At 35.4% G+C, this 26,442-nt stretch overlaps 1 protein-coding gene across 1 annotated transcript in view; it reads right to left on the bottom strand.

Moving 5' to 3' along the window:
* Positions 1-7,163: 7,163 nt before the first annotated feature.
* The window catches only part of LOC149782168 (NACHT and WD repeat domain-containing protein 2-like), a 39,376-nt gene continuing 20,097 nt past the window's right edge, over positions 7,164-26,442 (bottom strand). Inside the window, exons 6-10 of the mRNA XM_089933592.1 lie at positions 23,758-23,890; positions 20,530-20,764; positions 17,553-17,712; positions 14,659-14,829; positions 7,164-12,496 (exon numbers count right to left, since the gene is read on the bottom strand). Coding sequence (XP_089789718.1) covers positions 8,648-12,496; positions 14,659-14,829; positions 17,553-17,712; positions 20,530-20,764; positions 23,758-23,890 — 4,548 coding nt within the window. The 3' untranslated portion in view covers positions 7,164-8,647. The remainder of the gene's footprint in view (positions 12,497-14,658; positions 14,830-17,552; positions 17,713-20,529; positions 20,765-23,757; positions 23,891-26,442) is intronic.

Raw genomic sequence — 26,442 nt, forward strand, 5'->3', positions numbered from 1 at the left:
TCTACCAAGGTTTCAATTTTATTAATCAGTGATCTGCTGATTACTATGCAAAGATTTTGTATCTGTTCCATAAAGCTGTATTAGGGTTTTATATCAATCAATGCCATAACCTGATTCTTCAGAGAGAGGTATTTTTATTAGATAAATATCTTACTTTTTAATGTCTGTAAGGACTGTAAGGATTTGCATTTATTCAGTTTATCTTAACCATTGGTGTACTTTACAGTTATGTAGCAAAACATCTATATCTTTCAATTGCGCTTGTTATTCTGCCTTTCCTAAATTTAATTATGAAATACCGTCAAATAGGAGGTTGACCAGCATGCTGTCTTTTGTTGTCTATCCGGCATGTACACATAACTCATATTTATCACCATATTTTAGTTTAATATCACTCACTGATATTTCCAGTAACACTTTTCCAGCTATAATAATCTGACATAATTCAGAACTTTAATTTCCGTTGTCATCTTCTCTGTCATCAGTCAGTATTTGCCGAATAAGGTCATCTTCATTAGATGAACCATGCGTGGTTTTAAGGTAACCTGTATTTTAAACATGCACTTGTAAAACTTCTCTGATGAATGCATGGAAGAAAGCTGCATGGCTGAAAACAAAGTGAGTTGCTAGAGCTACCACTTCTCCTTATGAAAGGAAGATGGGCCAGCAAACTTCATCCCTGCGTATTTTCCGCGACCTCATCTAGCTAGGGAGGCAAGTGGAAGGCTTAAATTACAATTGCTGCTTGATGTGAGGCTGCAACCCTTTAAAGACTTTTGCTGAAGGCCCAAGGAGCGATCAGGATCAAAATGTTTCATGGACAAGTTCAATGGTCTAGGAGCATGTTGGGCTTTAAGTAGCCTGTATATTAAACATGCACTTGTAAAACTTCCTTGATTGATGCTTGGTAGAACTACTTCATAATGCTTGTTTCAGGGCCCACTGTGACAATCTGATATAGTTTTAAGAACCATTCATATCCAACTGAAGTCTTCAGATATTTGAACAGTGGCCTACCAGAAAAGTCTTGCATGGCGTGATGAGCTCTGTGAGACCTCTACCGATGTTCTTGCGCATTATGGTTAACACTGTCAGGAGATGTGCTCACAAAACACGAGGACATCCTTTGCATATTTTTTTGTGTGTAAATCAATGTCACTTGTTCAAGGACAATGTCATTGATGTAGTGGGAAAATAATGGTTTGGCATTCTGAACATGACTAGTTTGTGAACATAACTAACTTTACTGCATTTAATGGACTGCTGGATCTGCAAATCTGCCAGGTACAAATGAACACACTGAAACAAACAACAGTCCAATGACCAATGCATTCACTTGCAAGGTATGAATATGATGTTATCACAGTAAGGCTGATGGACTGTCACTATGCTAACTGGAACAGCATTGACAAAATAAAACACAAATTCTAAATTATCATACAAGTTTTGGTATATACTGCAATTTCACTGTACTTTTTTGATAGAGACACTTGTCATGATAAAGACATTTGTACATACATACATTTATATATTAAAGAAGGAATGTATCTGTCTCGTCTCTGGCAATCCATTAATCGCTATGGCATGACATAATCTTTTATGTGTTGATATGCTGCTAACTGCCCACAACCATATAACCAACATGAAACTAACAATTACCATAAACAGATGTTGTACATAAGGGTGATTAAAATTTCCTCTAGCTGGAAAATTACATACTGAAAGTTATTCTTTCAACCTATGAATTGTTTCTCTGTAACTCAGTACATATTAAGTTCTTTGGTTTTCTTTCCTGAAGGTTTCTTTAGTAAACCAATAAATATATATATATATATATATATATATATATATATATATATATATATATATATATATATATATATATATTAGAAGGAGAGATGGACAGAGAAAGACAGGCATACAGATTGACAGCCCTGGTTCTGTGAATTAAACTGTCAGTAATATTGCATTGCCTGGAAAACTCTTACACTTGGGGAAAAATATTCTTGCAGGAAGTTTCTACTAGTTTTGCAAAAAATAAGCAAAGACCAGGTTTAGAAGAAAATGGTGTCATGTTCAAAATTCTGAATCAAATATCACAGTGAAAGGATAACAATGCCAGTAAAATAAGACAATCAAATAAAATATGCATGCAATAACAATTTAAACCATCTTAATAAGTATGAAAATACAAATCTAGTGTAAATATTGAGTATAAAACTATGGCAACAAGAACGAGAAAACCTAAAGATATAATAATCCATCACTCAGGAAAATGAGATTAAATTGAGGTACAAATGTATACAGTGCACAGTGAGTAAGCTTTAAAAAGTAATTCATATGTATACTTGAAAAATAGTTGTGCATGATAAAAAAAGAAACCATCTTGTCATAAACACCACCACAACTGTATTTACAATGATATGGAGGTACACTTTTCAAGTAAATATTATGCTCCCTTGAATTTTTATCATCCTCTCTTGTCCAAGTGATTCTGTAAGTATCCAGTAATCTTCATTTTTCCAACACTGTTCTACTTGTAACAAATTGGGCAAGAAACCAAGGGTGAACTATATAGTCCTTGTGACGAAACAACAAATATGCCTAATATATTTATCATGAAGAAATATACATCATCAAATTAAAGATATTTAAAGACTAACAATGAAAACATACATGAGCTAATGCAAAGTTGTAATGAGTTGTATATCCACAAACAGAGGTAGAGATTTTGAGAAATAAACTTGAAACATAAAATTTTAAAAAAAGTCAGTAAAACATAAAACATGGGTCACAGTAACTCTGGTGAAGAGGTGTAGTACTTATTAAGATAAATATATATATATATATATATATATATATATATATATATATATATATATATATATATATATATATATATATGGGGTCATGAATTAAGCTGCCACTAAGCCAGCAAATTTGAAATGTAGGTCACATTGACATCCTTTTGTAGTATTACTATGGCACTAACCAATTGTCAATATTTTGCAAACAATCATCTAGTTTTCTGATAAACAGATCTTGCAAAGTAAACTTAAAACTGAATCTAAACCAGTGAAGCATGAATATAGGTCACAGTAACCTGCTTCTGTGATGAGAGTGCAGTACTCATACTGCTGAGTATCTCACAAAGTTCCCTGAATTTAAGTATAACATTATATCGATATGGTACAAAATATATCTGATCATGAGTTTAACATAAAAGTTCAACTTAAACCAGCAAGATGTGAAATGTAGGTCACCATCACTTATTTTTCACACAAGCGTGAGATACTAATAGAGGTCCAAACAATTTTGCAGTTTGATGATTCTACCATGAATAGAGCTTGTGAAATAAAATTAAAGCAAAGCAATTAACACAAACATTAGTAAAGCAAAAAATATACATCAAAGAGTCTTCATTTTTGTGATGAAGCACTTGCCAAGATGCATTGCCCAATTTTCTTATACCAGGAATAACAGTATTTATATGCAGTGTGCAAAACCATGATGTAAACACAAAACTTGTCCAAAAATTACAACTATATTTTACACATATGTACAAAGTCAGCTCCCATAGACCTCCTCCCTGAGACAGGTGCTATGAAGCCATTCCAAACTGCTGCAAAGGGTCTAGGAAGAAATAACATCAGGTAATACATGTTTCTTTAGTGCATAACAATGAGCCAATAATGAAGGTAATACCACCGATAGTACAATAAAAAAAATTAAGGAACATTTTCAGGGAAATGTATAATAAATATAATCTGTATTTGGCTTTTGGCAGCTATTACTATTCAACCCCTTGGCAGGTCAAGAAACATGGTGTAATAACAAATTATTCCGCACATAAATTTGACCCCATCCATTTTCAAGTTATACATTTTATTGTATCTTATCATGGGCCATATACCACCCAACTAATTATCTGTTTGAGTTTTGCACATTAAGCTGAAAACTTAGTGCAAAGAAATAAAACCCAAAACTAAAACTACATCAGTGTAGTTTCGAATCTATTTTTGATGGGTATGCAACTCTCCCTCCTGACAGACCAATGACCAGCACCCTGTCCTGAATTGTGGTCTGAGAACAACACAATATACTGCTGTTCTTACCAAATACTGATCATTCCATGGAAGTGATTTCAGACTACCTATGACTATTAAATGAAACATTTATAGAACATAAAAAGATTATTCTCAACTAAGGTGCACTTTTTTTGCTGACTATGTGCAGTAACATAAGCATCCAATACATCATTACGGTACAATAATAATAATAATAATAAAGAAATTAATAAAGAGTATTAAAATATAAAACATTCAAATTCAAGGTAAAAATCTGAATCCAATGTTTTTCAACATGCAAATTTAAATATCAACCTTAGAAACGATATTAGTGTATACAAATAATACAAACATTCCAGACAAAGATAATGGCTTTGAAAATGACAGTACCCACGTGCAAAATGTTATAATTAACATCAATTTCATGAAACATGATTTCCCCACACATACTTTACTCACCTTTATAAATTTCAGCTAAGCAAACATATGTTACAACATGGGTACTTATCAACAGCCTGATGCTGTCAAGAAAAATGGTGATGTAGGTGTCTGATGTAATAATAATAATAATAATAATAATAATGACCTTATTTAAAGAGGGTAACACAATTAGCTAAAAACTAATCTACCTTGAGGCCCTCATACAAAGGAATTTATTTATTTAAGCTGCATCTCTGAAGCCACTGAATATATTGGGTTTGGAAGAAGGAAATAGAGTGGGCATTTCTAATCTCAGCTGGAATACTATTCCAGAGCAGAGTTCCAGAGTATTGGAAACTTTTTTTAAATAACTCCTTATTTGGTTTGGGAATTTTATACTGTTTGGTAGACATGGATCGCAGGTGGGGAGTATTACCAGGTAGCCTATACTGGAATAGTGATTGTAAATATTCAGGAGCACTATTCTGAGATATCCTGTACATTAATTTGGCTTTTCTCAAACAGATTCGGTCTTTAATAGGTAATATTTTTAACCTACCAGCTAAACTTTCCTTGCTTTCTTTCTGGATTGATATTAGACCAAATGCTCTTTTTTGAAGATGTGCCAGCTTTGCTATGTTTTTATCATTTGAATTACCCCATACTGTACTACAGTAGTCCAAATAGGGTTGTATGTAACTGTTATAAAATAGTTTCCTGTGCCTTTCAGGGAGAAAATGTCTTATCCTACTGAGAAGCCATAAACTTGAATTGACTTTTTTACTGGTATGTTTGATATGTTCAGTCCATGATAGGTTATTATCTACCAGAACACCAAGTAGCCTATCATGACAGACTATTTGCAGATTTGTATCCTTCCATGTCAGACATAGTTCATCACTATCAAGATTTGTCCTTCTTTGCCGTGTTGAGATAAGTAATATTTTAGTTTTACCAGTATTTACCACCATGCCATTACATGTGCACCAGTTTTCCAGTTTGTTTAGTGCATTCTGTAAAGAAATTTCGAGCTCATGCTTTGTGTTTTGGATGTCTGACAATGTTGTGTCATCTGCATAGAGATCTGTAGATGATATTGAGTCTCTTAGTAAAAGTGGTAGGTCATTAATAAATAAAATGAATAGTAGTGGACCTAGAATTGAGCCTTGTGGTACTCCATATCTAATTGTTTCAGGTTCAGACGGAACATTATTTATGTAAACATGTTGTGTTCTCTCATTTAAGTATGAAGTAAACCATCTAATTGTTCTTTCATCACACTGGTAGATTTTCAGTTTCTTCAAAAGGATTTCATGATCCACCATGTCAAAAGCTTTCCTGAAATCTACAAATACAGTTCCTATTATTCTACCTTGGTCAAGTGCTTGAAGCCATTTATCAGTTAGGGAGATCAAGGCAGTCTCACAGGAATGGTTCTGTCTAAAGCCTGATTGATTAGGGTGTAACAGCAAGTGTTTGGTTAAATATGACATGAATGAGTCATGGACATGTTTTTCAATCAATTTTGACAAGTTTGGTAGTATTGAAATTGGTCGGTAGTTATCAGCATCATCCTTAGAACCAGATTTGTGAATAGGAGTTACTTTTGCAGTTTTCCATATTTTGGGGACAGATGAGGTTGCAATACTTAAATTAATTATGAATGTTATGCTATCTACAATAGCAAAGGCAGAAGATTTAATGAGTCGTGGACCAATCTGATCAAGTCCTGTAGCTTTCTTGGTATCAAATTCACTGAGACATTTTTTAACAAAGTTTTTTGACACTGGTGGGATAGAGAAACATACCTCCTTTGAGATTTTACTGCTGCAGAACTTTTTCAGTTCATTAAAGTTGTTTTCTATCACTGGCTCTTTTAACTTTGTGGTAATGTTGATGAAAAAATCATTGAAAACATTTGCAATGTCAGTTTCATCAGTGACTATGGTGTCATTTACCAGAAGTGAATGAATTTTATTTGTCTGTTTTTTGTGCGTTCCTCCAGTGAGTTCATTGAAGACTTTCCAAATGGAGTTTGTGTTGCTCTTTTTGTTTTCAAGTAATGATTGATAATAAGTTTTTTTAGCTTTTTTGATCATACTTGTTATTTTATTTCTCCATACTTTATATTGTGCATGGTTTTCCATAGCCTTGAATTTGTCTCGTGTTTTCATAGCATCTAGGATTTCAGTAGTAAGCCAATTAGGTTGAAAATCAGTCTTTACTCGATGTACTTTCAGTGGTGCATGCTTAGATACTACATCCATAAATAAGTCAGTCCACACCCTCATGGCTTCATCTATGTCATCCAAATTTTGGATCATACTCCATGGAACTTTATATAGGTCATTGAGAAATTGTTCTTCATTAAAAGTTTTGAACGATCTGTAAGTGATCGTTTTATGTGTATTTTTCTTATTTTTCTTGCATTTAACCTTTCTTGTCAAAAAAGTAGGATAGTGGTCACTAAGACCAACATTTGGTACATTAACACAAGCCACATTGTCTGGTAGGGGAAAAGGTATATATATACTTTCAATTTTTTTTTAAAGTTACTAATTAGTAAACTAGGTTTAAGTGACATACTTCTCCCATTAGTAACTTTTAAAAGATGTATCAAGTGAAGTTTCACCAAGGTTAATTTCACATTTACAGCTATATCAGCTGACTTATATCTGGTGTAACAGGAATAAGAATAAAGCACGAAATATAAGTCACAGTGAACTAAATAAGATGTTTTACAACCTAGATGAGGTCGTGGGTTCGAACCATGCTACATGTCTGCAGCATGATGCCCCAGTGCTAGACATCACTATAAACTGCCAAACTGCAAACATCGTAGCGATACGAATGAAAAATGGTTAAAGCTACATTAAAAATCCTAATCACACACACACACACACACACAAAACCAGACATATTGGTCAACTTTGATGAATAAATGGAGATATTCTGGTTCTATGATATAGGATGCACTGGATATAGTTGAAAATGTCACAGATTTATGTAAAATACCTGACTGTTCATTGTGAGAGTGTGGATTAGTGTGGTATGTCTTACATTCATCTATTAAATTTGACAAGATGTAAAACTGTTAAAGACATGGACTGATACATTTGGACAATCAGGAAATTAAAAAATAGTTGCTCCATGTAGGACCCGTGCATCAATGATATGTAATCCATGATTAAGGGGGTACATGGATTACACAAGCAGTGTCTCTGACATGATATATAATTTGAATCAAGGAACACTGAAAGATTTCAAAATTCTGTGTAATTCTATTTTCATAAAATAGACTAAAACTTCGTAGAAATTTCCCATGAACATTTACTAATTTTAACTGCCCCCTCCCCACAAACATTTTGTCATCATCAAGTGAATCCTACTTCCTCTGCACCAATATTGGCTTGAACCTACTTCCACCTTATATGGTACTATCTCTAACTATTGATGATTCTGAAGAACAGCTTACTTCAGCTGTTATCTGATTTCTTGTATAATCCAAAATGTCAGTAATTATTATCTTTTATCTAAATAGTGTCTTTTAATTTTCCACAAATTATTTTCCATGCATGCGCAATACTAAGAATGGAACTGATTTTCAATTAATAAAGGCTTTCTCTATTTCTAAAGATAAAAAAGTAAATGTTCCTTCAGTTACAATTAAGATAAAGAGAAGAAATCTTAGTCATATCTACTGTAAGTGATGGTGGGGGGGTTGCATGCAGTGTGTGTGTGTGTGTGTGTGTGTAAGACCATCACAAGTGTCTGTGGGAACTTTCATGCTTTTACACAAGAATGCATTTCTCTATCTTCCATATTCCTAACTTTCTACCTTTCATCAAGTCAATCAGTTTTCATATTATTACCTATGGCTGAGAATTTAACATGTAATCTTATTTAGTTTACCTTCTTCTTCTCCTCAATCAATAATCATTTTTCTTGTCATTCTAAGCCAAAATTTTGGAATCTCTCTTTCAGTCAACAACCAAAATGTCTCCATCATGTCCATGTCATTCAAATCAATTTCAATTCATTGACATATACAAAATTATCGCCCAAACGTAGCATTCTTATTCTTCCAATCTCGTTCTGTGTCTTGTTTTTTTTTTAAAAACCAATTTAATTCTACACACACATGTCCATCTTTCTTGTGTCTATAATACAGTGCAGGTCAATGATTTACTTTCTTTTATATCAGAGGGCGGAGTACTTTTTCTCTCACCATCTTTCTTCCTTTCCTTCTTGTTTTTACCAGACAGATACTTTTCCACCTTCTGGAACTGTACTTTGGATCTATTAAGGATGTCCATTATGATATTTGTTAAGTACTGTTCAGTTTCATCCACAAGCTGTACCATCATAATGCGACCATCTTCACATCCAATGAGGATAACGTTCTGCGGTGTGATTGATAGATTCATTGGGATGCTGTGAAGTGGACAAACACCAACAATTTGTCCCAATTCAATACTGCCAAGCTTCAGCATATGACCCTCTGGATGGACCCAAATGGCAAACTTCTCATCTGCAGATAATCTCGGAGCCGTCAAACGTCCTGCTGCCTCCATGTGATACACCTCTTCTGAATCAAAATGATGAGATTTCACACCTTCCTTGAGGTCATACACCCACCTGTAACGATCAATGCCATACCTGCCTATGTTACCAAATTTCAGCTTCACTTCTGGAATATTATTACTTGTGAAACTAATTCTGTTCTCTTCTAAGTCAAAAACTATTAGCTTCCACTTCTGTTCTCCTTTGCTTTCCTCATGTCTTTTGTTCTTCTGTACAGCTAGTATCAATTTGTCACCCTGTACCACTGGTTGAGGAGATTCTGGATGGATATCTGGGAGATCATATACCAGAGATGCACTCTCTGTTTCAAACACTTTAACCGCCATGTCAACATCGTCTTCTCCTTTGATGAATTCTGTTGACAGTACAATGTATTTGTCTTTATCGGCAAAAAATGCCTCTGTAATGCGGAACCTGCCAACAAGAATTTCTCTTATTAAACCACCACTTGGTACAGAATAGATACTGAGAGTTACTATTCTGGTGATGTCATTTTCCACAATAATTAATACTTTCTTACTGTCAAAGCTGGAAACATAATGTTTGACTTGCAACCCTGAAAGAGGAAGCTCAGATTCCATCTCACCAGACTGCATATTCCAGATTCTGATACACTTTTCTTCATCATAGCTTCTCAGCACAGCATAATTCCCATCAGGAGTTACTTTGGGTTCCATGGCAGAATAATTTCTGGACAAACTGCATTGCACTTTTCCAGAAAGCACATCAATTGAAATAAATTCATTCCCTGAGGTGCTTCGTGCTAATGCCGATGTCCCTGACAAAGCCACTGACACATACCTAGCAGATCTATCCATAGACAGGGGTCTGTAGGAGTCAGCCTCTTTGACCACACTGGACAGATTCCATATCATGATAGCACTGTTGTTCCTAAACATGCAGATGATGAACTGTCCATCTCGAGAAACCATGACCCTTTCCAATAGGGTTTTCATTGGCTGCAATGTCTGAAGGAGCTTGCCTGTAATTACACTCCATATCAGTATGTATTCCTCATATGTGGCGACCAGATACTGGAGATCAGGAGTCAAAACTCCTTGAAAATTAAGCACTTTTCTGTCTGGTTTCATTGACTGAGGTATTGTAAACATCATATTCTGTTTGTTTTTCTTTGTATCCCATAAAATGAGTTTGTCAGTTGTAATGAGCAGACATTTATCACCATAAGGTCTTGCCAACTGGAGTTCGGATTCTTTTGGGATATATATTTTAGAAACAGTTTTCCCAAATTTAGATGACTTTGGGTCAAAGTCTATAACATGCACTTCAGGAGATCCACTAATTAAAACACATCCCACTGGAGTACTTTCTCCCATGAACAGGACTTTAGGTGTCTGTTCAGTTGAAATCTGATGAAGAAGCACAAAAGATTCCAAACTGTGAATTAAGTAAATGTTTGACTGCCTTGTATGATAAAGTACCATTTCTCCATTTCCCAACACTACCACTTGGTCTGCAATGACTTTGAATTCTTGAAGAAGCTTGCCTGAGAATCTATCATAGACATCAGCTGCCTGACCCAAGACTGTGATGAGGATCAGTTTGGAAGTGACGTCAAGTTTGAGGTCATCAATAAAGCCTACAGCTGGGTAGTTTTTCTCCATGATAAGGGAGGATTCAATATTACCAGATCTCAAGTCCATAATAAAAATGGGGTTGCTTTGTTTCTGATAAGTGGTGCCAACTATGACATTCTCTGATCCAATTCCTTTTTTCATAACATTCAGTCTTTCACCATTTGGAGTAGACATCTTTGTAGTTTTTTCCATTTCTCCTGAGGTAAGATCCCAAGTTATCACCTCATTGTGAACAGTCAATGTTACTAGACTTTTGGAACTATCAGAGATAATCACCTGCATTGAATTAACTGGAATTGTAGGATGCTCAATAGAGCAAATAAGAGAATCACTTGGGATTGTGTAACATGGCTGGTAGGGTACCAAACGGGTTGTCCTGGCAGATGCAGACAAGCTGTCCTTCAAAAATTCCATTTCTACCAAACTTTTCAAACCTGACTGCACAGCCAACAATCTTCCAGATATCTCAGCTGCAAGTGTTTGTGGAAATCTATTTAGCGTTGACTGAGCTGCTTTCAAAGCCTTATGAACTGGGCTTTTATTTTCTTCATATCTAATGTAGTCTAAGAGAACACTGCTTACAGATGTTGCATCCAACTTTGTCTTTAGCCAACTGTAGTTGAAGAGGCATTTGTCATACAAGTCATTCCTCCTTCCAGCCATGTACAGGTGATATGGAAGTCTATTCAACTTTCTTTTGTTGTATCGTGTTGGATTCTTCCCTGTTCCCTGCTGAAAAATGAGAGGTTGGGTTGCAACTTTTCTGTCAGCTTCACTCTCTGCTTTGTTAAGCCCTAATTTGGTCATCTGAAGATGGCTATATATGAATGGTTTCTTTACCCCATGCCAGATCCCAAGATAATAATCAGCCATCAAAGAATGGATTTCCTTTGAGAAATCTGCATTCTTCATGTATCTTGCCTCTGAGGCCTCAAAAAACTGCCGATGGTACCAGAAAAAGACCCTAACAGCATCCACTTCCTTATCCACCAAGTATTGAGATATATCATGTCTGATTCGTACCCAAAGTAAGGGTGGGATCCTTCTAAAAGGTGGAACATGGATTTCAAAGACAGCATTTAAGACCACATCATCCAAGGAGAGAAGATCTTCCAGTTCCACCTCACTGATTCCAGTACTCGAAGCTGTCACATAGGCCATTGCTCGGGATACTAAAATTGGCCCATGCTTCTTCTCTAGTTGAGACATTAGTTCTTGAATACTGTTCTGAACAGCCGATTCCAGCCTACACTCAGATAAAGGTGTGTAGGACTTCCATGCCAAGACTTGATCAAATATCAATTTGACAAAAAGTGGAAGGGAACATTGCCTGAATGTATCCTCAACAATGGTGAACTGCTCTGTTGTCAATGTTCTGTTCTTCATTTTCAGCCATGATTTCAAGATCTCTGTACTAAGCTGTGTGGAGAAAACAGGGACAGTTATGAAGCTCTTTGACAGAAATACTAATTTTAGCATACCGATGATGTCTCTTGCTTCAGTGTATGTTGAAAGGATCATGTGCACATTTCTTGGTAATTTATGAGGAAGCCAGTTCAACCTGTGAGCTTTATGCTCTGCTGACAGTTGGTCTAATGAATCCAAAAGAATCACAAGAGGGTTTGAGACAGTGGCACACTCCAGCAGCTGAAGAAAATAACTTTTCAAACCTTCTAAATCATCAGGGATAAGTTTCTTGTCTTTGTTGTAGCATATCGAAATTTGCTCACTGAGGCTGCGTAGGAGTTTCCATAGGTTACTGCTGTCAGGAGATGTGCCCAGAAACCTGAGAACAACCACTGCATTTTTGTGGTAAATCAATGGCACCTGGTTAAATATATCACTGAATTAGTTGGAGAATAATAGTACCAAATAACAACTTGAGTACAAATGCTGCTGAAAGTTTTATGAACTTGATTAGCTCTAAATGGCTAAGTGAAACTTAAAGAATGTTTAACCTAAACAAGTTGTACATTAACTTACAAACGCTTTTAAGATAAGACGAATAGCCACTGTTCTAATATTCTAAGCATATAAATCCTACATGAAAAGCTATGCTACATTTTCTAATACCTTTACAGTATTGATGCAATTCCCCATCGGGTTAGGAACATTTTAATAACTTTTAATGAGTTTTCAAAGAGCTCTCTCAGATGTATTTAGAATGGAAGTTACAAGCCTAAATATTTTATAATGCTTTCTTCAATTTATTCACCAGTATCAGAATATTCTTTGATATTTCAGCTACATGTTTTATATATATATATATATATATATATATATATATATATATATATATATATATATATATATATATATAACAAACACCACACATGATGGAAATAATTATGGAAAGGAAATACTGTGAAGCTTTAGGTATGTTCTTGCAGTCAAAATAGATGAGTTTCTGGAGCACTCTTGAATGAGATTACAATGCCACTGTGTCTAAGTTCAATAGCCAATTGGGTTCAGGTGCACATAAGAACACAGTTTGTAGTAATGACAGTACTGTTGGAACACCTAACTTTCATACTGATTCTGTGAATTTAATGTTGGTGTTGCTCATAACTTCTATTTGAGTTAAAGAATGGGAATGAGAAAATCTCTGTCTGGTAATCATCATTCATCTGCAGCTTTTTACATCATCCATGACTTCACATCAGAAATGCACCTCTCTTAGCCATGGATGGTAGCACCAACTTCAGATGGATAGCAAGATTTGTATGTTTGCGTTGAGTGTCATCAGCATACAAGTAATGAGGCACCAGATGATGATATATAACATGAAGGTCATGGGTCCAAGACTATTTAAATTTAGATGAGATACAAACTGGGACATAACAACCTTTTCTAAGATTTTTCACAAGAATGGGAAATTAAAAATAGGGTGGAGCTTTTCTATAAATTGTTATGGTCAATTGTTGATTTCTTTAACAGAGGCTTTACAATGGCAGTATTGAAAAATGATGGGAATTCCCCATATGAGAAAGAAGTATTAACAAAATCAGTTAGTGAAGGCAATATTGAATCTAAGTACTCAAGCAGAAGTGATGTTGGAATTGGATCAAGTTCACATGACTTTAAGGTGGACTTCATCAGCATTGTATGGAAGAAATTCATAGAGACAGGCTAAATTCTGTTAAAGGTTGCCTTTGAAATTCTGTATCACAACTGTGTGGTGATGAGAAGTGAATTAGAATTGTGTTGTCAAGCTGATCTCAACTTGTTCACACTTGTCGCAGAAGAAATTTGCAAACCAGTCTAGAAGGCTAACTGGACAGAAGGTTGTTGGAAGTGATGTACATTTATTCATTGATATTAGCTTCTTAGGAATAGTAAACAGCTCCTCGCAATTGGAACTTTCAGTGACCTTAATACTGAAGCAGGTTGATACTGCTGCATGAGAAATGCTTGTCACATTCTTCTTCATGGTTTCAATTATGTGTTTATGAATAGTAAGATGGCATCAAAGCCTCTGAGCCATATGGTGTTCTCTTTTAGCAGTGTGAAACTGGTCCCTAACACTACAATACCATGTAGAACACTTATGAATTAGCACTACTTGTCAAGCAATGACACAAGCCCTTAGCACATTGTTCTGCTATAGGAGATAGCAAAGTTGTAAAGTTTTCATGTGTATCATGCATTAATTAGGTTCTATTTAACATATGGAGGTCTCTCTTGGCTGCAAAAAAAGTTGGAGGATTAGTGACTGATATGTCAAGATGGCATATAATGCAGAAGTGATCTAATGCAAGTCTGTGGGATACCAATGAAGACTGGATAATATCATCATCAGGTCTATGAAGAATCAGGTCTAAAATGTGACCATAAGTGATCATCTATCCTAGCTTAAGAGTTACTTCGAGGTTCTCTGACTTCTTCTGCCTCAATGAGTATCTCACATCTCACATGCATCAAGTTTTGAACTTGTGGCATGATTAACTGAAAATCAATATTGAATGTTTAGGTTTGTTTGATCAAATTACCTGTTTGGCCACCTGAGCTACAATGGAAGTCTTGCCACAGCCAGACTGACCATACAACACAAGAGGTTCTGAAACATCACTGGTGAGGTATTTCCCAACTGAGTCCAAGATGTCCTCTCTCCCATGGAACATGGCACATCTGTCGACTGCCATGGTGGCATGCTGCAGCACCTGAATGGTTGAAGACAATGTCAAATCCACAACTGTATCACTTGCACCATCCCTGAATATAACCATTCAGGTTAATTAATCTCCAAATTTAATCAGTTAGGTATAATTACTCTCTGGATAAAAGCAATTAGCAGTAATATTGTTTGTTTAGGAAACCAATGTAGTACAAATGGTAGAGCATTTTAGTGATAGTCTAAGGGTAGAGGGTCTGATACCTGGCCAATGCCAGCCCAACTCAGCTGCCTTAGAGCGTCCTTGGAAAATATACTTAATTCATGTTTTCTTGGCCTGATATACCAATAATGTGGTTGAACAGACATTAGAAAACCAACCAACAACAGTAATTGTTTGTGTAGGAAGCCAAGGTAGCTCAGTTAGCTGAGCATTGGAATCATTATCTAAGAGTCATGGGTTTGATACCTACTCATGGCAGCCTGAGTTGGCTGCCTTTCAGCACCCTTGAAAAATACAACTTATCTCACATTTTATCTGGATGATATAATAGTAGTCTCGTTAAAACCAACCAACATCAGTAACGCATTTGAAGTGATGATTTTAATTCTCAAACTATCACCCATGCATAGAATATGTCAAAATTGTTGTCCACTTTACATAATAAAAATGTAATAATATTCTTGTATAGTATATGAATAATCCAAACATCACTTACCTGTACCATACCTATGCTTAACAGACAAGAAGAAAACACAGTATGTACTTTCAAAAGCTACATGTTATACATTTATCATCTATATAATTGTGAGAATTTTTTAGAGGACATTATTTTAATTAGGTTCTTGTGAAATACTCTTTTATGTTCCATAAGGAAGTTAATATTCATTTGGGTACCCATCCTTTATTTAATAAACCCAAACAATGAAGTCAGAAGAGATATGCTGACAGGTTGTCAATTGGCTTGTCAGGTCAGATATGCAATTAAAGCAGAACTGACAGACTGTCAATTGGCTTGTCAGAACAGATATCCAATGAAAGCAGGGCTGGCAGATTGTCAAACTGGCTTGTCAGATCAGATATGCAATGACAGCAGGGCTGGCAGCTTGTCAACTGGCTTGTCATATCAGATATGCAATGACAGCAAAGCTGACAGCTTGTCAACTGATACTATCATAACTTCAAAAAATGTTATCAAATTTTTTTGCTTCACTTATTGGTGTATACTGAGATTTCATTGTACTATTTACAGAAGTTTCGCGATTATAAAGATTTTTATTTACCTTAAATCAAATGCTAATAAAGACGCAATTTAAAAAAAAAACAAAATGTTTCTTCCATAATACTAACACAATCATAATACATTAGAATTATATACCTCGCAAATCCAGCCTTCCCCGGTCAAAACTTTTTAGAGTGATCTCCCCTTCATACCAGACTGGCACCAAATCCTATAAATTCATCAGTTGTTATTGGATCAGAAGGCACACTATTTATATGGATGTAACTGTGGTGAGGTTGGCAGGGTCTATGTGTGCCATGATGGGGTAAGAAGTATTGATTCACATATTTTACTAGAAAAAAAGTGTTTTCTTCTTCAAATACATTACCTAATCAAAATAACTTAGGAGAATAGGTAAGAGGTGGAGGGAAACACATTCCCTTACCCTGGAGAAACCATCTGCATGTGAGACAGTTTCCTGATAACCCAACTGGAAAATAGGAGCCATATGTCAGAGAGCACCTTCAAAAGGGAATTTTTTTCCCCTCCCACCAATCCAGTATAAGTTGTGAAGTCACACATTTATGAAGCTATTGAATAACCTTTTGCACAATCTTTAACAGTTCCTCCAGACTGAATTAAGCCTTTTAGGATGAAAGATCTATTATAAAAACTGGAGAAATGTATTCAGAAATGTGCTCAGATCTCCATCCCATGGTATGGATAATTTATCAGAGAAGAGTTTCGCTCATATGCAATGTTTGTGGTGAATGTTCTAACTTCATGATCCAATATACGAAGCAAATTCATTAGTGTGGGTTTAGTCCAATATGTAGAGATAGCCCACTTTATTCAGGATGAAAGTATCTGTGTTGAGATATTGTCCTTCCACTCTATGCAATGGCTTGGTAATCCTGTAATACCACTTCAGAGCTGGAACTGGGTCATGTAGAGGACCTTGAGATGAAGTGTCCAGAGTAGACAGGAATTATTACCAATATCTGATAACCCATCAATGGTAACCTATTCTAGGCAATGAAAACATGGGGCTTCATGAATGAGATTGATCCATTTTGTTGTAACTGCCATGTAGATGGGTTCCCCAACAGGAAATGTAATCAATGCTTTTGTTTGCCAATCGCCAAAGCAGTAAGGAGGCAAGATTTATAGGAGATGTGAACTAATTAAGCTCTTAGGAGTAGTTCAACTGATGTCTTGTTCAGCCAGGTTAATACCCCTGAAAAATGTCACCTGGGCAAGGACACAGTGTCAATGGCCCGGTGAAATCCAAAATAAACTGTATACTGAGATTTTGTTGTACCATTTACAAAAGTTTTGCAGTTATAAAGATTTATATATACTCCGATTCAAATGCTAATGAAGACTTAGAGCTATGGGTGCAGCTTCAATTTAAGTGGACCAATTTGTAACTTGAACAGTTTTCTATCAAATATTTACATTTATAACATCAAAGTTTAGATTAAATGGAAGTTAAATGTCATGACTGAAATTAAAACGGAATTATGAATTCCTGTTCTTATGAAAATACCTCAATGTAAGCTTCATCCTGGTTTAGGCGTTGTTCCCTCTGTACAGCTTTGTCAATGAGGTTCACCACATTGTCATAGAAAGTTGCAGCGAATGACTCCAAGTAAGTCTTATGGTCCTCTCTGCTGATGCCATCTTTATTGCTCCACTTCACCTGTGTTCTGTAAAATGAAAGTAATTATGCACATATACCTACGTAGTGATAGATAATAGATATATGATGAAGTATCTGTGTGTGTGTGAGAGTGTGTGATTTGGATTTTTAACGTAGCTTTAACAATTTTTCAGTCATATCGCTACGATGTCTGCAGTGTGGCAGTTTATAGCGATGTCTAGCACTGAGGCATCATGCAGCAGACATGTAGCATGATGTCCCACCCAGTCACATTATCCTGACACCAGGTCGACCAGTCCTAACACTAACCTCTTAATGCTAAGTGCCAAGCGAGGCAGCTGTTAGTACCATTTTTGTACGTCTTTGGTATGACTCAGCCAGGGATCAAACCCACGACCTCACGCATCCGAGGTGGATGCTCTAACCACCAGGCCACCGGAGCGGTCATGTGTAAGAGAGAGAGAGAGAGAGAGAGAGAAACAGAATGACAGGGAGAGAGAGAGAGAGAGAATCCATCTATCTACTGAATCTAACCAAAGATACAATACTTTCTTGACAACATGGATTTGGTTGGACATGTATGAATTTCTATCACTATTCCGAATTGTATATTAAACATGAAGAAAGGATATTATTTATATTAAAATAAATACTTTACACGATGTATGAAAATCAATTACATGATGAATGAATGGTATTCATGATGTGACAACCATTCATACATAGTGTGTAATCAATTTTCAAGCTTCATGACTTCATCAATCCTGTAAGATATACCATCTATACTTGCTTATAAGTCTGGTCCAACTGTAGACTGCCTAGATCCAGATTTGCTGTTACATAACGCACCGGCAGATCTGAATCTGTGCAGTCTGTTAGGAGTAATCAAAAGAACACTAGACAACATGTACTCTTGTCTTCGAGCGCATTATTCCATAGCAGATCAGGATCTTTGTTGTTTGCAGTTTGACTTGGCTTATAAGTGAGTATATATGGTAATATTAATTTCTTGTCATGATTGTGACCCAACAAACATAATGACTGATATTACTTAGCAAGTATAAAGTGACTAACAATGGATTGTATATACCTTGCCAGAGGCTATAACAAGCTCTAAAAGTTTTTCAAATGAAACAATCACTAAAGAGTTCAGAATGTGTCCCTCCACACCACCTCCAACCCCTTTTGTTATGGAAGCATTATTTGTAATTCACGTTTTTCAAAACATGATCATGCCACTGTGTTTGGCAGATCAAACTCATTTTATTTCATTTGACACACTGTGAATTGTCATGTATAGCAATCTAATCAATAAAGTAAAACAAAGGTTAAAAATATTTTAGACCTGTCTATAAAGGACAAAGGAGGAACCACAATTTTGTCCTTGTAAGACCAGTACCATTCATGTAGAAATCAACATAAGTATATATAAATAATTTGATCTGCAAACAAGGATAAAAATAAAATGGTGATATAGAAGAAAAAACTAAAAGTATGATTCATGTCAGGTAATGGCTATTTATTAAATGTGGAATAATTTCAGCAACTTTTGCAATCTAAGAGTCAGAATATAGATGATACTGTTAAATATGTTATAATATACTGTAGTATGCATCAAAAGTTTTTGTGGGGGACCAATTTTCATGGTTTTCAAAGTGATTAATCTTGACAGGTACTTTTTGTGCTCATAGAGATGGCAGTATTGTTTTAGTGTTTTTGACAGTGTGATGGCTTTGACTAATGCTATTCACTTGGTCCAAAACATGGAGTAAGTTTAGAACTTTTCAGGTCTTTAATTTGTGCTAATAGAGGTGGCAGTATTGTTTTAAAATTAAAGTGACCGCCGTTTGCATCGGCATAGTTTTATTCTTTTGTATTCTTTATTTTGGGTATTTGTAGAGGTTAAACTATAAAATTAAATACCTACTAATATGTAAATTTTGAAAGGCAAAACCACAATTTAAGTACCCAAGTAAATGCCTTTATTTTATAAAACCACGAAAATTGGCTGAAAATGCTAGTAGGCAGCGAATTACTACACTGAAAATTATGTCTGCCCCACCCCAAGTGCAAAGAAAAAAGAAGTAAAGGAAAACGTTTTTGTGTTGATGGCACAAAATATCAAGCATGGTAAGCTACATATGTATTTAAAGAAGCCTACTAAATTCCATTTGTGTATAATGACTGTGTACAAGAGTACAGTGAACAGTACATAATACAACTAATAAAAATCAGATATTGTTGGATGAAATTACAACATTTTACATTTAGAAGAATCCAGCTATAAGCAAGAACTTGATTATCTTCAAGTAACACTGATGTCGCATCACAGTGCCTGAAAATTGACCTAAACACAACACCATTATGTGATTGTGTACATGGACAAGGACAATACAGATGCCCCACAAGTTCTTAAAACAAATAAGCTAAATGAAAAACCTAACCAATGTGTCATGGTCTTACAGATGCATGTGGGTAACAAAGATGTCCCAAAAGTGTGAGAAAAATGACCTAAATACAAAACCTAAACAAATTGGTCATTGTCGTACAGATAGACAAAGAGAAACACAGATGTCCCACCAAAGTGCACAAAACTGACCAAAACACAAACCGTAACCAATGTGTGATGGTCTTACAGATGGACAAAGGTAACACTGCCCTTATCACTGATGTGGTGGGGAGGAACACCTTATGCCTTTGTAATCACTAAAGACCTCATTACCTGAAAATGCTAACTTGTCTCAAAGATTGTTTTAAAATGCTATTCCAGACTCCATTTGAAAATATATGCATTATTCTGAAAAGTCTCGGCAAAGAAGGGTAAACATGCCCATTCTAACAAAATAACAAGCAGGAAATTTACTTTGAGATACTGAAATCCTTCAACTTCTGAATGATTTTCTCATCTCTCAGACTGGACAGTATCTGCTGTGACTCTTCATCGACTTTGTTTTCTTGAATCATATCAATAAAGCGCCAAGCTTTTGGGTGATGCAGATTCTGTTCAAGGTCCTCAATGATTCTGACAAAGCACAGACAGTGCTCTGTTGGGTCTCCTGGAAAATTCAGAATCCCGTTGAAGATCTCATCCTCTGTAACTGAAATCACAGATACAGAAAAGGTCAAAGGTCATCATGTTATCTGAATGAAAAATAAAACAATTATACAGAGGTGTAGCTGTTTATATAGTCATGTGTACAAACTACAAGTTGATGAGAAACCCTATGTAAACTTAGATCTTACTGAGATGGGTATCATTTGCAGTTGTTTTGTGGAAAAAATAAAACTTTTCACAGTACTTAAATAAGCAGATTGTTGAAAGGGTCTAGCAACATCGCAGTTTGTGGAAAAATCCATGAAGTCATTCCAAGTAATGACACTGACTTAACAGTATATATATGAGATGAGGAATAACTGGTTATTGGTTTAACAAGGCATGTGGTATATGTTTAGGTCACATACAAAACTATGGTTGCTTTCAAGTGGTAATGCAAATGATAAATGGTGCTGCATCAAAAATAACGTATATCCGTGAAAGTCCTGAAAAATGTCTAAACACAGCTCTTGCTAGACATGCTTCAGTAATTTGATACCATTCTTTTCACTGTTAATGTGGACACTATGCTTTCCATTCATGATCAAAATTGTGTACCTCATATTGTACATTTCCCAAGGAGAGCTGACAGAAGGTGTTATTAGTCTTCTGGTGTGATATACCTTGAACAAATACTTGTTACGGTCATCATAATAAAATATAAATAAATTATTCTTTTGAAGAAAGGACACATTTTTTTTATAAAATTAGGCAGAATATTTAAGATAAGTTACAGAAAACGTTAACATGGTTAATGACTGGATATCAGCTGGGAAACTGCACCCTGTACACATCAGTAACAAAAACCATTTGACAACATGGTGGCAGTTTTAGTATCATGGCAGACTTGACCCAACGAGGAAGAGTTGAATGCATGCTAATAATAAAAAACATTAAAATTTATAAAATCTAACGCAAAAGGAACTGTATTTTGCATGTTACTGAGGACATTTTCATTAATACAGATTTTGGCTGCTGCACCAGGAACCATTTGTAATGCCACTGGAAACCAACTATAATGGTCACAAAAATTAGCCTGTATATTGGATAAACTGGACTATATAATGGTTAAACTGGCCCAAATACAGTTTATATTGGTCAATATAATGGATAAAATGGCCTATATACTGGTTAAATTGGCCAATATATTGGATAAATTGGCATATACAATGCTCAAACTGGCCTATACAATGCTCAAACTGGCCTATATACTGGTTAAATTGGCCTATATACTGGATAAAATGTCCTATATAATGGATAAATTGGCATATACAATGCTCAAACTGGCCTATATAATGGTTAAATTGGCCTATATACAGGTTATACTGGCGTATATTGTGGATAAAATGGCCTATATACTCGATAAATTGGCCTAAACACTCAGACCTGCCAAACCCACCAAGACCTTCTCAGTAGGGCAGTCAATTTATTTCCGTAAGTTGGACCAGTTTTCAGTAATGTTTAACAAAATAGCATGCCATGCTATTTTCAAGCTGGAAAACCTGTATTTTAAAGTCAAGAAGTGTGATTCAAGACTAATGCAGCAAAGTAAGATGTTCATTTCAAACATTTGTAAAGTTAACTTGAACCTTAATTACCTCAAGCACAGGGGCCCCGAGTGGCCGAGTGGTCTAAAGCGCTATCCATTACGGATCACTGCCATCTCACCTCTGTCTGCGTGGGTTCGAGTCTCGGATTCATCTAATGTGGGTATGTGAGTAAGCTTGCCAGTAGCTTCTCGTCGGTCAGTGGTTCTTTCCGAGATTTTCCCAGGTTCTTCCTCCATCATTAATACTGGCCAACATGTATAGCCTATCGTGTGCTGAAAAATGGCGTTAAAACCTACAACATCACAACCTCATTCACAATTTCTCAAACTGCAATTATATTATTCCAAACCCTATGGAACTTGATAGCTTCTTGATATCTCTCAATTTGATGTAATCCTTTAATCCCTTCCTGATTTTTCCTGAAGAATTAAAATATTTCCTTGTACTCATTTGTACTATTAAAACATTTTAAGAGGTTTATTGTCCCTTTCATCCTAACATGTTGCTTGTTGAATGCCATTTTAAATAAAATAGCTTGATCATGCAGACATTTTACATCACAAAATATGTGCAGTTTAAAGCATCTGAGGCACTCCAATAAAGTTAGACTGGTTCCCTAGCCAATTCTACTGAATCAAATATGAAACATGTATCCGAATCAAACAAGATAAACCAGTATCCAGCTTTTACTGCAAACAATTTATTTCCGTAATCTGTGCTTCTATTCCACAAGTCCATATTTAAAGTGTCATTTCCAAAAGACTTTAATATGGCAAAATCATAAGGGTTGGCAGGTCTGTATACTACGACTAGGTAAGTTTTATAGTCATTAAACTCTGAATCATCCACTTACAGGTTACATATATATGCCATGAACTAATGCTATAGTGAGTATATGTCTCTTTTATGTTTTTTACGTACAAGGACAATGGGACCATTGCTTAATGACTCTGATAATAAAAAACACATTAACATATCACATTACATTAAACTGAACTTGGTTTACAGTATACTGGAATTGGATTATATCAAATTAAAGCTGTTTAATTACATCATGCTACTGTATACAACACAGTCTAGATGTCACATACACATTTATACCAAATTTCAAGATGATATGTTAGCTGGTTATGTAGATATGAATGGCAAATTAAGGTGTGGCAGATGGACAGACAGGCTGACTCAAGTATGTGCCCCCATGAAACAAACTCCATTTGTTAAGGCTGGGTGGTAGAACTTTAAATGATATCACTAGAACAGGCTTTTAAATTGTTAACCTCAATATACAGGAGACTGTGACCTAAATTCTAAAACTGACATTCTATGACGGCCCCATAATTTGATCCTGGAAGTAGGGATCATCATTAAAGTGATCTCTCCATGCAGCTTTCTTCACCTGTTCATTTTTGATCATTAACAATTAATAATTGAAAATTACATTACTTACCTGACATGAAGTACTTGTGCTTGACATCCTTTGTGATAAGACCCTTGTCAAAGCACTGTTGGCTTGCAAATTTTAGGCTATCTCTCAGTTCATTGTAGATTTTGTCCCAGTGTTGCTGTGCTTCTTTGTTCTCCTGAAGTGAACAAAATATGTACAAATTAATGAAAATTATTGATGTTTCCCTACATCAAATACTTGTTATTGCCAAGCTAAAAGTGGCATGATCATTAAATTATCACATAATCTTTGTGATGTCACTTGTTGCCTCAGGATATAAGACCCCTGTTGAATTTTGGATATGACTGGAAGCAAGATGAAATTGCATGTCATGTCTCACTACGAACCCACTGGCTGCCTCAATTTGTAAGACCCATGCTGAACTCTGGACAATGGAAGCATGATGTGATTCCACTACATGTCTTATATATTTTTTTTACAAATACAAATTATTAAGACAATTTTAAGCAGAGACAGAACAATCCTGTAAAAGAAAAAGGTACAGTTAATAAAAGTTGTATCACATCTTGGGAAATCAAAGCCAAACATTATTCTGTTACACAGACTTAATCAAAATTTCAACAAGATCCCCATAAATTTGGCATAGAGAAATAATTTATCAGCAAACTGTTATAATAATACATATGATATGAGGATTTAATTATCTTCCACCAGTACAAATGGGATGAGTTTGTAAATAAATCATTCAATAAATAATGTATGGCTGTTACGTGAGAGAGCATTGTTTCCATTGCTTTTCTATGAAGAAATAAAACCTGTTATTTTGGTGTGGATACACATTTCTGTCTTTGACAACAAAATACACAACAATCTACAGTATTTCATGTTGCTTTGATTGGTTGGATCTGCTGTAGAAATACATGTTTATCATGAAGTTAAATACTCTAAACTTTCATCAGCAACCATCTTTAACTTATTGATTTTACTACCTTTGAATTACAAATTCTTATAACCTATAATAGACCGATATTGAAGAGGCAATAACTTCAATTACTATACCTTTGATAGTGTATTCAATTTATGGTTTCAGCTAGTATCCCTGTCATAGTGTATTCATTCCACAGTTAGTATCCCTGTCATAGTGTACTCAGTCCATGGTTTCAATTAGTATCCCTGTGATCATGTATTCAATCCACAGTTAGTTGTCTGTCATAGTGCATTCAATCCATTAGCATCCTTGTCAAGTGTATTCAATCCATGATTTCAGTTACTATCCTTGTGATAGTGTATTCAATCCATGGTTTCAGTTAGTATCCCTGTGCTATTGTATTTGTACCATGGTTTCAGTTAGTATCCCTGTGATAGTGTATTCAATCCATGGTTTCTGTTAGTATCCCTGTCATAAAGTATTCAATCCAAGGCTTCAGCTAATATCCCTGTGATAGTTTATTAAAGTCATGGTTAGTTTCCCTGTGACAGTGTATTCAATCCATGGTTTCTGTTAGTATCCCTGTGATATTGTATTCTATCCATGGTTTCAGTTAGTATCCCTGTAATAGTGTATTCAATCCATGGTTTCTAATAGTATTCCTTTCATAGTGCATTCAATCTATGGTTTTAGTTAGATCCCTGTGTTAGTGCAATTCAATCCATGGTTTTAGTTAGTACCTCAGTCTGTGACAGTGTGTTTCAACCTGTGGGTTCAGTTAGTATCCCTGTGTTAGTGTAATTCAATCCATGGTTTTAGTTAGTACCTCAGTCTGTGATAGTGTGTTTCAACCTGTGGGTTCAGTTAGTATCCCTGTGAAAGTGTATTCAATCTTTGGTTTCAGTCAGTACCTCAGTCTTTGATAGTGTATTCAATATGTGGTTTCAGTTAGCAACCCTGTGATAGTGTATCCAAACCATGGTTTCAGTACCTGTCCCTGTGATAGTGCATTCAATCCATGGGTTCAATTAGTATCCCTGTCATAATGTATTCAACCTATTGTTTCAGTTAGTATCCCTGTGATAGTGTATTCAATCTATTGTTTCAGTTAGGATCCTATGAAAGTGTATTCAATTGATGGTTTCATTTAGTATTCCTGTGACAGTGAATTCAATCCAAGGTTTCAGTTAGTATCTCTGTGATAATGTATTGAATTCATGGTCTCAATTAGTATTCGTATGATAGTGTGTTCAATCAATGGTTTGAGTTAGTATCCCTGTAACAGTATATTCAATACATGATTTCAGTTGAATCCCTGTGATAGAATATTCAATCCATGGTTTCAGATAGTAACCCTGTAATAGCGTATTCAATCAGTGGATTCAGTTAGTATCCCTGTGATAGTGTATCCTTATCATGGTTTCAGATATTATCCCCATGATAGTGTGTTCAATCCATGGATTCAGTTAGTACTTCAGTCTGTAATAGTGTATATAATCTGCTGGTTTCAGTTAATATCCCTGTGATAGTGCATTCAATCCATGATTTAAACATGTGTAAGAACAAGATATGAAGCTGTCAGAAGACATATTTTGTTCAGAGATAAGGGTTTTGTACTTATTCAAGATCATCAATACTGAGTTGTAATTAAGAAAAACTAAGTGGCTATTTTTTATATGGAAATACTGTACTTTTCAGAATGTACAATCATATCCAATCTGAAGAATGTCCAAACAGCAGTGTCTGAGACAGGCATCTAAACACAAAAGCGTGCATAATCATTGATGCATAAAAAGCTG

The sequence above is a fragment of the Sinohyriopsis cumingii genome, chromosome 15 (assembly GCF_028554795.1).
Source record: "Sinohyriopsis cumingii isolate HCF-2022 chromosome 15, ASM2855479v2, whole genome shotgun sequence".
NCBI lineage: Eukaryota > Metazoa > Mollusca > Bivalvia > Unionida > Unionidae > Sinohyriopsis > Sinohyriopsis cumingii.